Below are 14192 nucleotides of genomic sequence, written 5' to 3'. Positions count from 1 at the left end.
ACTGTTGGTGGGAATGCAAGCTGGTGCAGCCACTCTGGAAAACAGTATGGAGGTTCCTCAAAAAGTTGAAAATAAAGCTACCCTATGACCCAGCAATTGCACTACTGGGTATTTACCCCAAAGATACAAATGTAGGGATCCGAAAGGGTACGTGCACCCCAATGTTTATAGCAGCAATGTCCACAATAGCCAAACTGTGGAAAGAGCCAAGATGTCCATCGACAGATGAATGGATAAAGAAGAGGTGGTATATATATACAATGGAATATTATGCAGCCATCAAAAGAAATGAGATCTTGCCATTTGCAACAATATGGATGGAACTGGAGGGTGTTATGCTGAGCAAAATAAGTCAATCAGAGAAAGACATGTATCATATGACCTCACTGATATGAGGAATTCTTAATCTCAGGAAACAAACTGAGGGTTGCTGGAGTGGTGGGGGGTGCGAGGGATGGGTGGCTGAGTGATTGACATTGGGGAGAGTATGTACTATGGTGAGTGCTGTGAATTGTGCAAGACTGTTGAATCACAGATCTGTACCTCTGAAACAAATAATGCAATATATGTTAAGAAAAAAAAAAAAGAAGATAGCAGGAGGGGGAAATCGGAGCGGGAGATGAACCATGAGAGACTATGGACTCTGAAAAACAAACTGAGGGTTCTAGAGTGGAGGCGGGTGGGAGGATGGGTTAGCCTGGTGATGGGTATTAAAGATGGCACGTTCTGCATGGAGCACTGGGTGTTATGCACAAACAATGAATCATGGAACACTACATCAAAAACTAATGATGTAATGTATGGTGATTAACATAACAATAAAAAATTAAAAAAAATAAAAAAATAAAAAAATTAAAAAAAAAATCATTCTTCCAAAAGTACACTTTGATTAATGAAAGAAAAAACAAAAGAATTCTTAGTTCCTGAAATTTTGCCCAAATTCAGTGAGTAATGTTATGTCCAGTAATTTTGTGATTCTACCCCCATTATACCTTTTTACTCTTTGATCCTTTTGCTAGCAGGATAACATGCCTCATTTAGTCTCTGGAACCTATCATGTGAGGCTAGTTACTTCTAGAGTGGCAAAAGGTAAGACGAATGATTCCATTTGCCTACATCTTGAATGTCTTGATTTCATGCTTATTTGTCTGTATATATGATAAATGACTCCTTTTCAATACACCCAAAATTTAGGTTCTACTGAATGAAGTCTGAAAGAGAAAACAATCTTAGAAAAAAATCTAAGTCATTGTTTTTTTAATTTTTATTGATAATATTTGAAGATATTTACATTTATGTGGCCTTTATCATTACATATTACAATTTTTTTAAATACAGTTTTATGTTACCAAGGGTTTGACTTACTGACGTCTTGCTGGTGGTTTGTAGAATGGAGTGAGGGTGTGACCTTAACAGCTGGCCTTCAGTTATCTCTGATTTAATGTTTCAGAGTTATTAGATGGTCTTTTGAGAATAGAAATTCATTCTGAAATTGACCCCACAGTGAAATATTTCAACATAATTAAAAACATGTAACTATTTTATTATAGTAAGGATGGACATGCAATAAATATTTGGTGAACAAATTTAATCTGTTCATTGCAAATATGTACTGTAAATTACATACAGTTTTATTATAAAATAACACAAAATTTGAAGAGTTAGAACTGGATATATAAACATTGACTGGTTCATAAGCTATTGGAGATATTGAGAAGCAACCCATAGGAGTGCTTTTGCCCCGCAAACACTCATATACTCATCCTCCCCCGCCCCCCAAACACACACTTTTAACCCTGATATTGGCACATTAAATATGGCATGTTAAATGCATGGGAAGTGAAGAATTGAGAAGATAATACACACAATTCAAACAAAACAAGATGCCTTAGCCATACCTATTTATTTATTACAGAATAAGATGGAGGTACTTATTTTAGCCTGACTAATTGCCTGAATCATTACTTTAATTTTTCATTTTACTTTGCGTGTGTAGACCTGAACAATGACTAAAGAATAAAACAAGGAACAGAAACCACTTCCTTCAACACCCAAACCTGAATTTCCTAATTAGAACTGTATTTCCTCTTGATGAAAGTTGAGTGTGTATATAAGGTATTGATGTACCTTATCAAGACAAATATCTTGTAAGTGCAAATCATAAGTTATGAAACACATTACTTTTCATTTATCAATTATTTTCCTTTGAATATATAATTCCAGGCAAGTTTAACTGTATAAATTAGGTGCTTTAAAATCATCTTCATAAATTTCCTAAGAGAAATCAGAGCCCTTTTTTTTTTCCCTAAAAGTTTCTTTTTTTTTTTTTTTAAAGATTTTATTTATTTATTTGACAGAGAGACACAGCGAGAGAGGGAACACAAGCAGGGGGAGTGGGAGAGGGAGAAGCAGGCTTCCCGCTGAGCAGGGAGCCCGATGCGGGGCTCGATCCCAGGACCCTGGGATCATGACCTGAGCCGAAGGCAGACGCTTAACGACTGAGCCACCCAGGCGCCCCTCCCTAAAAGTTTCTAATTGCCAGTGCATTGAGTTTCCAAAAGGAATACCAATTCTTTTCATTAGATGGGCAGTTCTATATTTTGATAAATTCAATTAAAAATCCTTATTTGAGATCTATTATTTTTCAGAATAATTGCTTAAAAAAGAAAAGTCTGTATCTCACTTGTTACCGTTTTTTTTATTTTTTATTTTTTTTTAAAGATTTTATTTATTTATTTGACAGAGAGAGACACAGCGAGAGAGGGAACACAAGCAGAGGGAGTGGAAGAGGGAGAAGCAGGCTCGCCGCCGAGCAGGGAGCCCGATGCGGGGCTCGATCCCAGGACGCTGGGATCATGACCTGAGCCGAAGGCAGGCGCTTAACGACTGAGCCACCCAGGCGCCCCACTTGTTACCGTTTTAGTACAATAAATAATTTGGAGGAAAAATAACTAAGGTTATGTTTTAGAATGTTTTATTGCTGTGTATTATCAATTGCAATAAAATTTGCATTTTCTAGCAGGTGATATATAATTGTCAAAAAACAGTAGTTATTATACTAAGGATGCGGATATACTTGATTTTCGACTACACAAATTGGAATGGGGATTATTTGTGTCTAATAATAGTAAATGCATTTAATACACATGAGGTCAGAATGTCCAAAGCAAGTCATTTCTATTCCTACCACAAGTGACAAAGTACAATGTATATATCCTTTATACTTTCATCTCCATTTAAATGCAGCCATAAAGCAAGTTCTCTAGCCTGACGTACTTACACTGCCTGGCAGGACTCTATAAAACACTTTGACTGTAATCCATAGTTTGAGCCAAAAGCAGGTATTAGACATAACTGGTGGAAGTCTTACTAAGCATCGTCACATTCCTCCGCTTCTCTGTGTGTGGCACACAATACCCAGGGGCTGGATATCTGTGCCTTTGCTTCTTTCTGTTGCAACAGCAGAACCCACAGAGCAGACCCCCTCCAATGAAGAGGATGGCAGTGCTTGCCCAGCCGAAGAAAAGAGCTGCTCCCAGCTCTCGTTTCTGACCCACGTGGATGGCTGGGCTGTAAAAATCCCTGATGATGATGTTGGCTGTCCAGCACACAGGAATCAGAACGAAGATGCCGGTCAGGATGAAGAGGACCCCGGAAGTCCCCAGAAGGTACGCTTTGGCCTTCTCGTTAGAGCCCGTGCACTGGATCTGCTTCATGCCACAGATGCCAATGAGCAGAGCAATGAAGGAGAGAGCAACCGCCACACACATGAGGGCCCGGGCTGCTTCTAGGGCAGGTGGGAGAGCCAGCAAAGAACCATAGAACTTGCACTGCAACCGGACCTTGCCTTGTCGAATGCAGTTCATCCAGAGCCCTTCCCAGAGCCTTTCAAAAACAATAATGTTGCTGCCAATAAAAGCTGATACCCTCCACTGAGGCAGAAGGGTTGTGGCAAGAGTTCCGACCATGCCAAGGAATCCAAGAACCAGACCAGCAATCTGCAGGGGATAAAATGCCATCTCCTCTCCTTTGAAGACAGAGCCAATCTGGAATGGTAGAAGCTGCTCGAAATCCTGAACCTGGAGGAGGCCTCTCTGAGTCTACAGCAATCTCTGATGAGGTTCTCCACAGTTACTGCCCATTATGTTGTAGTTGAAATCAGCAACAGTGAGTGAACTTGGCCTGACTAGAAGTACCTGTTGTAAATGCATGCTGCCTTTGTACACAGACATTCATTTCTGTATGTCATATATAATTGTTTCCCAGCCAATAAGAAGGTAGCCAGAGGTGTGTCAAGAAATACTTTGGTATTCCTCTTACTATTATTGTCTTAGCAGTGTTGTAATTAAGAGTCAGAGCTCCCATTGTGGATTGCTAATTACAGAGTTGAAAACTTCCTGTTGAAAAACCACTCTGATAAAAAAGCATAAATATATATATTAAGTCATGACTGGAGACAGCACCAAAACCTTACTAGTTCTTTGGAGAGCAATTGAGAAACACTTTGCACTTTGGATGATCTAGTACTTTCTTCTAATCTAAGTCACTTCCCTTTAATATGGTTAGTCAATTCTGGTTTTAATAAAGACTTCTGGATATGGAGAAATGTTTAGGTATTAGTTTTAAGACATCTACTAAAACCACCAATGCTTTATAAAAGGAGGAGTCCTAAGAAAAAAATTCAGATTTCAGTTTATTCTTAAGATCCAGAAAAGAACAAAGAGAAGCGGTTCTTATAATTGAATTTACTGGTAATTATTATATTATTTGTTAAGTAACACTTTGTCTCCAGGGAAAAAATGTCTCGTATATAAACTTCCATTAGCTGTTTGCTCAATGGCAGCTTTAAATATATCACATTTATCAAGCTATAAATGCATACTCCATTTTTATGGAACAATTAATAGTGACTCTTTGGACTAGCTATGCAATTACTTAAATTCAGATAATAGAAAACTTTTTAGAGAGAGAAAGTATTTTCACCAAAGTTATTAGGCTTAAGTCTCTCGTTTGCCAGATGCAGAATGTGAGGTCTTCAGGGTGCTTGGCTAGGCTGGCTATGTGGTAATGACCTAGAAATAAATCCAGTCTCTATATTACCATGCTTAATGCCCCTGACTAGTCTGATTCAAAAGGGGGAGGGAGAGATGCTTTTTCAAGCCATTTCATATGAATGGGACTGAGCCTGAAATTAATACTACCTTTCAGTAGTTTTATTTATTTTTTTTAAGATTTTATTTATTTATTTGACAGAGAGAGACACAGCGAGAGAGGGAACACAAGCAGGGGGAGTGGGAGAGGGAGAAGCAGGCTCCCCGCAGAGCAGGGAGCCCGATGCGGGGCTCAATGTAGGGGCTTGATCCCAGGACCCTGGGATCATGACCTGAGCCAAAGGCAGATACTTAACAACTGAGCCACCCAGGCACCCCCTTTCAGTAGTTTTACAAATAGTTTTCAAAGGAAGCAAACTTCAATTGAGGCTATTTCAAAGTTCAAGAATCAAGTTGTCATCCTTGACTGCCACTTCCCTGCCACTGCCCCGAGACCACAGGTGCTTAATGTGGGAAGCGTGGACCTTTCCCCTTTTTCTTTCACATTCTATTGCAAGGAATCCATTTCATGGATGAAAAGTATTCAAAAACGAGCACACCAAGCATATTCCAGCTGGGAGACATTGCAGTTTGCAACACGTCCACCATCTTAGTCAACCACAGGCCAAGAGCCAATGGAAGGTCCAATACCATCCATATTTAAAGAGCCCATTAATTGAATTAGGAAATATGGAAACCATTGAGTTTTTAAGATGGGTGGTCTATCTATCCATTATCTATCGATCATCTATCTTTGTTGTTGCTGCTGTATTAGTACCATTCTAGACCAAGTGAGAACTCCCTCTTTAAGGAATGTGAATCATTGAGGAAATGGATGACCTGTGTGTAGTTCATAGTTTCCTAACACCAGCTCAGAAGGCAGGGTTTTCTCTGCCTTTGTTCTGGGTTACTGAGACACACCATTCTCACCCTGAAGGGATTTGCCAACATTACTCTGACTTGTCCCTTCCACCTCCTCTTCTGTGTTCTATTTCCTCTTCCTCGTTCTATCTCACTTTAAATCCCATCTTCATTTTGTCCTGAAAGTTTCCAACTTATTGTTCTTTTCCAATTGTTTGACTTTTTATCAGATAGAATATTTGGTCTGCTTTACAAATAAACACAAGTGAGGGCATATGTTTACTTAGAAAATGGAGGTACATCCTGATTATAAGAATAGTCTGAGAAACATAAATAATGTAGGAGCTTTTGTTTTTGGCCCCTCACAGCCAAAGCCAATTCTCAACACTGGCTTTACTTTCTTGCTTTAAATTTAAAAAGGAGATATTGTTTTGCTTTCCAACTTTCTGTGACTCTTAACCCCTTCCACGTCCTCAGGGGCTCTTATTCCACTGAAAATTCCCTCCTTTCATTGTAATCCACTTGTATTTTCCACTGCTCCAACATGGCATTCTTACCTACTATCTTCAGATAACACTTTTATACCCTTGCCTCCCTGGCTTTTCCATAGAGGCTGAAAGAAACCACCATCTTCTAATCGAGGCAGTAAAGAGCATTTGCTTTGGTGAGGGACTTGTTTCAGTCTTGGTTTGATGCCTTAGCCATCAACTGGTTCTGCATCACAACTTGACTTCTTATACCAATACTCTTCTTTCCCTTCCTTCCCTCAGGTGTTGATCCCAAGAGCACTCCATAGAAAGAATAATGCACCCTAACCTCCACCTCAGAGATCACTTTGCAGGAAACCCAACCATTGATTGACACCATATTCTAATTTATTAAAAGTATTTCTTGTTGGAGATGCCTGAGTGGCTCAGGCAGTTAAGCATCCAACTCAGTTTCGGCTCAGGTCATTATCTGGTGGTGGTGAGATCAAGTCCTGTGTCAGGCTCCACGCTCAGCTCAAAGTCTGCTTCAGATTCTCTCTCTGTCTGCCCCTCCCCCTGATTGCGCGCTCTCTCTCTCTCTCCTTTCCCTCTCTCTCTAAAATAAATAAATAAATAAAAAATAAATAAATAAATAAATAAAAATCTTTAAAAAAATATTTCTTGTTATAACATTGCTATGCCTTAGTTTCACCTTCAACCTCTCTCATCTGAATCAATTCAGGGATGTCTTATATAATCTCCTTGCCTCTGGTCTTACTCCTATCTCATCCGTACTCCACTGTGGACCACACAGAGCTTTCCAAATCAAATTCTGAACATGCCACCACCTTGCTTAAATTCTTTCAATTGTTCTCCACTTCCTCCAAGATAAAATCCAAATCCCTTATCATGGTGCAAAAGACCAATCCTTGGACTAGCTCCCGCTCAACTGAAAACTTATCTTCTGACCATAACTCTATCCCATGCCTTCACGACCTTATGTTTTAGTGAGAGTAGTAAATAATAAACAAGAGATTAAAAAATATATGTAATTATACATTGAGATATGGCTGTGGATAAAAAAACACAGAGTATAGAAAAAATAAGGTATATTGAGAGGATGAACAGATGAGACTTTAATTTTAATTATGAGGTAATGGAAAGGCTCTCTGACAAAATAGCATTTAACCTATAACCTGAAGCTTGAGTATTAGATCGTCAGGTAAAGAGTGAGATAAGGAGCCTCCTAAGCATGGGAGATGGTGGGTGAATGCACTGAGGTCAGAGAACTTGGGGCTAACACAGATGGAAGGCCTTGAACACAAAGGATGTGGGAGCTGCAGTGAGGACAGATAAGCTGCAAGTGCAGAAAAGTCCAGATGTCTGGGCCCTTGGGAACCATTTAATAATCTTCTCTTGAGATCAATGCAAAGCCCATTAAAGATTTTAAGCACAGAACTGGCATGATTAAGTCGGTGTTAAAAACAAGAACAAGGGGCGCCTGGCTGTCTCAGGTGGTTAAGCCTCCTACTCTTAATTTTGGCTCAGGTCCTGATCTCAGGGTTGTGAGATCGAGCACCACATGGGGCTGAGCATGGAGCCTGCTTAGAATTCTCTCTCTCCTTCTCCCTCTACCCTTCCCCACTCATGCTCTCTCTCTTTCTCTCAAAAACAAAAACAAACAAACAAACAAAATACTAAGGGGCACCTGGGTGCCTCTAGTGGTTAAGCGTCTGCCTTGAGCTCAGGTCATGATCCCAGGCTTCTGGGATCAAGCCCCACATCGGGCTCCCTGCTCAGCGGGAAGCCTGCTTCTCCCTCTCCCACTCTCCCTGCTGTGTCTCCTTCTGTCAAATAAATAAATACAATCTTAAAAAAAAAAAACTAGAAAACCCCCCAAAAAACAATATATCGATATTTGGGGGGAAAGGATTGGAAAGGCACAAAATAGAACATAAAGAAACCAATTAGAAGATTATTGCAATTGTCCAAACGGGAGATGAGGGAGGTGGTCAGAGTATAGGTGATGCAAAGGAGTGGATGGATTTGCACTGTGCAGGGAGGTATAACTGGAGAGGGTGGGTGATGGACTGGAGGTGGAAACCAAGTCAAGGGTGATTGTCTTCATTGGCAGGAACAGCATTGTACTGAGATAAGAGGCCCTTGAAGGATGAGTGACCCTTCAGAGGTAGATCAAGAGTTACATTTCAGATGTGGAGTCTGAGCTGCCTGTGAGCCATCCCAGTAAAGAATGTAGAGAATTAGATATTTTGCAGCTCACAGGAACAGTCTGGACTGTACACATATGTAAGAATCTATAACCTCCATCCTGTCCACAAATTATGATCAGATCACAATCAGGGAGAGGAATCTGACAATACAGACTGCTGACTTACTCTATTGTCCTGTCCTCCAGGGACTTGTTCTGAGGTCTTAAAGAATCTAATTTAAGTTGAGGGACTTTTGACTTCTCCCTGTAAAAATGTGTCCGAGTTTTACCTGCAGCATCAGCTTCCAGTGAATAGGAGAGGAAGTGTAACATCAGCATGGAAAAATTAGGACACTCAAAACATCCTCATCTTGCCTCACTTTTCTCCCTTTTCAGGAGTTGCACACCTGAAAATGTTCAGACATTCTCCCAACTTACTGTGTGTCTATTTTGAAAGATGATGTCTTGTCCCATTCAGTGGCCAGTGCAAGTTTTAACAAGTACAAATGAGTTGAAAAAGTTTTAGCTAAATGTCTATTAGATTGATTTGAAGCTATATGAAGTAAATGCATGAATACACAGAGAGAGAGAGAGATTCCTATGCTATTACTGACTTGGATATAATGTTATTCTCTCTACCTAAACCACCTTCCCAATTCCCCTGACCTGTTCACACTGTCCATCTAATAATCATTCATTCTCCCTCAGGTTTGGATCCAAATTTAGTCACAAGAGAAATTTGTTCTGAATTAGATCATATCAGACTCCAATTCCATCCCCAGCACTGCCATTAGTTTAGTCTTTCATAGTACTATGCATTTTTCACTAATTCTAAATAAATATACATTTCTACTTATGTTCATGTAAGTCTGTTCCCACCTAGAGTGTAGATTCTATGAGAACAGAGACGGTGTCTACTTTACCATTAGATTCCCAGTACATAGCAGAGAGCCTGACTCAGAGTAAGGCAGTAGTAGTCTGCTCAAGAAATGCTGTTTGATGTATCATATGACCTCACTGATATGAGGAATTCTTAATCTCAGGAAACAAACTGAGGGTTGCTGGAGTGGTGGGGGTGGGAGGGATGGGGTGGCTGGGTGATAGACATTGGGGAGGGTATGTGCTATGGTGAGCGCTGTGAATTGTGCAAGACTGTTGAATCACAGATCTGTACCTCTGAAACATATAATACATTATATGTTAAAAAAAAAAAGAAGGTAGCAGGAGGGGAAGAATGAAGGGGGGGAATCAGAGGGGGAGATGAACCATGAGAGATGATGGACTCTGAAAAACAAACTGAGGGTTCTAGAGGGGAGAGGGTGGGAGGATGGGTTAGCCTGGTGATGGGTATTAAGAGGGCACGTTCTGCATGGAGCACTGGGTGTTATACGCAAACAATGAATCATGGAACACTACATCAAAAACTAATGATGTAATGTATGATGATTAACATAATAATAAAAAAAGAAAAAAGAAATATTGTTTGAATGAATAATGAATTAATTAATTAATACAGTGTTTCATTTATGTAGGTTATCCTTTAACTTAAGGATCAATATTTAATTATATCTTCCCATATAAATTCACAGTTTGAATACTTCTCTCCAGAGTTAAAGACTGCATTTTTGTAATGAAATATACTACATACCAATTTAAACACCTCATTTAAAAAAAAAAAATTGTTTCCTATTCCAGGAATGCATTTGGGAGTAATCTACAAACCAATTGAACTAGGTTTAATACCACGATCTAGTCAGTCAAATTTATCCTACTATCTTGCATTACTACCTCAAATTTCAACTGTCTTCCAGCTTACATGTCAGTATTTTTATTTATTATGTTATGTTAATCACCATACATTACATCATTAGTTTTTGATGTAGTGTTCCATGATTCATTGTTTGTGCATAACACCCAGTGCTCCATGCAGAACGTGCCCTCTTTAATACCCATCACCAGGCTAACCCATCCCCCCACCCCCTGCCCTCTAGAACCCTCAGTTTGTTTCTCAGAGTCCATAGTCTCTCATGGTTCGTCTCTCCCTCCAATTTTCCCCCCTTCATTCTACCCTTCCTGCTATCTTCTTTTTTTTTTTAACATATAATGTATTATATGTTTCAGAGGTACAGGTCTGTGATTCAACAGTCTTGCACAATTCACAGTGCTCACCATAGCACATATCCTCCCCAATGTCTGTCACCCAGCCACCCCATCCCTCCCAACCCCCACCACTCCAGCAACCCTCAGTTTGTTTCCTGAGATTAAGAATTCCTCATATCAGGGGCGCCTGGGTGGCTCAGATGGTTAAGCGTCTGCCTTCGGCTCAGGTCATGATCTCAGGGTCCTGGGATCGAGTCCCACATTGGGCTCCCTGCTCCTTGGGAGTCTGCTTCTCCCTCTGCCTCTCTCTCTCTCTCTCTGTCTCTCATGAAGAAATAAATAAAATCTTTAAAAAAAAAAAAGAATTCCTCATATCAGTGAGGTCACATGATACATGTCCTTCTCTGACTGACTTATTTCGCTCAGCATAATACCCTCCAGTTCCATCCACGTCATTGCAAATGTCAAGATTACATTCCTTTTGATGGCTGCATAATATTACATTGTATATATATACCACTTCTTTATCCATTCATCTGTTGATGGACATCTTGGCTCTTTCCACAGTTTGGCTATTGTGGACATTGCTGCTATAAACATCAGGGTGCACGTACTCCTAAGATCCCTACATTTGTACCTTTGGGGTAAATACCCAGTAGTGCAGCTGCTGGATTGTATGGTAGCTCTATTTTCAACTTTTTGAGGAACCTCCATACTGTTTTCCAGAGTGGCTGCACCAGCTTGCATTCCCACCAACAGTGTAGGAGGGTTCCCCTTTCTCTGCATCCCTGCCAACATCTGTCGTTTCCTGACTTGTTAATTTGAGCCATTCTGACTGGTGTGAGGTGGTATCTCACTGAGGTTTTGATTTGGATTTCCCTGATGCTGAGTGATGTTGAGCACTTTTTCATGTGTCTGTTGGCCATTTGGATGTCTTCTTTGGAAAAATGTCTGTTCATGTCTTCTGCCTATTTCTTGATTGGATCATTTGTTCCTTGGGTGTTGAATTTGATAAGTTCTTTATAGATCTTGGATACTAGCCTTTTATCTGATATGTCATTTGCAAATATCTTCTCCCATTCTGTCGGTTGCCTTTTGGTTTTGTTGACTGTTTCCTTTGCTGTTCAAAAGCTTTTTATCTTGATGAAGTCCCAAGAGTTCATTTTTGCCCTTGCTTCCCTTGCCTTTGGCAATGTTTCTAGGAAGAAGTTGTTGCGGCTGAGGTCAAAGAGGTTGCTGCCTGTGTTCTCCTTTAGGATTTTGATGGACTCCTTGTCTCAGATTTAGGTCTTTCAACAATTTTGAGTCTACTTTTGTGTGTGGTGTAAGGAAATGGTCCATCTTCATTCTTCTGCATATGGCTGTCCAATTTTCCCAATACAATTTGTTGAAGAGACTGTCTTTTTTCCATTGGACATTCTTTCCTGCTTTGTTGAAGATTAGTTGACCCTAGAGTTGAGGTTCCATTTCTGGGCTCTCTATTCTGTTCCACTGATTTATGTGTCTGTTTTTGTGCCAGTACCATACTGTCTTGATGATGACAGCTTTGTAATAGAGCTTAAAGTCTGGAATTGTGATGCCACCAGCTTTGCTTTTCTTTTTCAACATTCCTCTGGCTACTCAGGTCTTTTCTAGTTCCATACAAATTTTAGGATTATTTGTCCCATTTCTTTGAAAAAAGTTGGTGGTATTTTGATAGGGATTGCCTTAGATGTGTAGATTGCTCTAGGTAGCATTGACATTTTCACAGTATTTGTTTTTCCAATCCATGAGCATGGAACATTTTTCCATTTCTTTGTGTCTTCCTCAATTTCCTTCATGAGTATTTTATAGTTTTCTGAGTACAGATTCTTTGCCTCTTTGGTTAGATTTATTCCTAGGTATCTTATGGTTTTAGGTGCAATTGTAAATGGGATCGACTCCTTAATTTCTCTTTCTTCTGTCTTGTTGTTGGTGTATAGGAATGCCACTGATTTCTGTGCATTGATTTTATATCTTGCCACTTTACTGAATTCCTGTATGAGTTCTAGCAGTTTTGGGGTGGAGTCTTTTGGGTTTTCCACATAAAGTATCATAGTTTTCCTTCCATTTCTATTTTTTGGAACAGTTTCAGAAGAATAGGTATTAATTCTTATTTAAATGTTTGCTAGAATTCCCCTGGGAAGCCATCTGGCCCTGGGCTTTTGTTTGTTGGGAGATTTTTGATGACTGTTTCAATTTCCTTAGTGGTTATAGGTCTGTTCAGGTTTTCTGTTTCTTCCTGGTTCAGTTTGTAGTTGATACATCTCTAGGAATGCATCCATTTCTTCCAGGTTATCTAATTTGCTGGCAAAGAGTTGCTCATAATATGTTCTTATAATGGTTTGTATTTCTTTGGTGTTGGTTGTGATCTCTCCTCTTTCATTCATGATTTTGTTGATTTGGGTCCTTTCTCTTTTCTTTTTGATAAGTCTGGCCAGGGGTTTATCAATCTTGTTAATTCTTTCAAGGAACCAGCTCCTAGTTTTGTTGATCTGTTGTACTGTTCTTTTGGTTTCTATTTCATTGATTTCTGTCCTGCTCTTTATTATTTCTCTCTCCTGCTGGGTATAGGCTTTATTTGCGGTCTTCTGTCCAGCTCCTTTAGGTGTAGGGTTAGGTTGTGTATTTGAGACCTTTGTTGTTTCTTGAGAAAGGCTTGTATTGCTATATACTTTCCTCTTAGGACGCTTTTGCTGCATCCCAAAGATTTTGAACAGTTGTGTTTTCATTTTCATTTATTTCCATGAATTTTTTTAATTCTTCTTTAATTTCCTGGTGGACCCATTCATTCCTTAGTAGGTTGCTCTTTAGCCTCCATGTATTTGAGTTCATTTTGACTTTCCTCTTGTGATTGAGTTCTAGTATCAAAGCATTGTGGTCTGAAAATAGGCAGGGAATGATCCCAATCTTTTGGTACCGGTTGAGACCTGATTTGTGACCTAGGATGTGATCTATTCTGGAGAATGTTCCACGGGCACTAGAGAAGAATGTGTATTCTGTTGCTTTGGGATGGAATGTTCTGAATATGTCTGTGAAGTCCATTTGGTCCAGTGTGTCATTTAAAGTCTTTATTTCCTTGCTGATCTTTTGCTTAGATGATCTGTCCATTTCAGTGAGGGGGGTGTTAAAGTCCCCCACTATTATTGTATTGTTGTCGATGTGTTTCTTTGCTTTTGTTATTAATTGCTTTATATAATTGGCCACTCCTATGTTAGGGGCATAGATATTTACAATTGTTAGATCTTCTTGTTGGATAGACCCTTGAAGTAGGATATAGTGTCCTTCCTCATCTCTTATTACAGTCTTTGGTTTAAAGTCTAATTTGTCTGATATAAGGATTGCCACCCCAGCTTTCTTTTGGTGTCCATTAGCATGGTAAATGGTTTTCCAACCCCTCACTTTCAATCTGGGGGTGTCTTTGGGTCTAAAATGATCTCTTGCAGA

General features: G+C 39.6%; 1 protein-coding gene across 1 annotated transcript; it reads right to left on the bottom strand.

Moving 5' to 3' along the window:
- Nucleotides 1-3043: 3043 nt before the first annotated feature.
- CLDN17 (claudin 17) lies at nucleotides 3044-4201 on the bottom strand. The gene has a single exon (XM_036085905.2). The coding sequence runs from the start codon at nucleotides 4017-4019 to the stop codon at nucleotides 3345-3347; it is 675 nt and encodes a 224-aa protein (XP_035941798.1). The 5' UTR covers nucleotides 4020-4201; the 3' UTR covers nucleotides 3044-3344.
- Nucleotides 4202-14192: the final 9991 nt, after the last annotated feature.

Source organism: Halichoerus grypus, chromosome 1 (assembly GCF_964656455.1).
Source record: "Halichoerus grypus chromosome 1, mHalGry1.hap1.1, whole genome shotgun sequence".
Lineage (NCBI taxonomy): Eukaryota > Metazoa > Chordata > Mammalia > Carnivora > Phocidae > Halichoerus > Halichoerus grypus.
The sequence above is the reverse complement of the archived record's forward strand: the minus strand, read 5'-3'. Positions and strand labels throughout refer to the sequence as shown.

What these genes read in the sequence shown, in the direction of transcription:
- CLDN17 (XM_036085905.2), bottom strand. Translation starts at nt 4,019, where the DNA reads ATGGCATTTTATCCCCTGCAGATTGCTGGTCTGGTTCTTGGATTCCTT.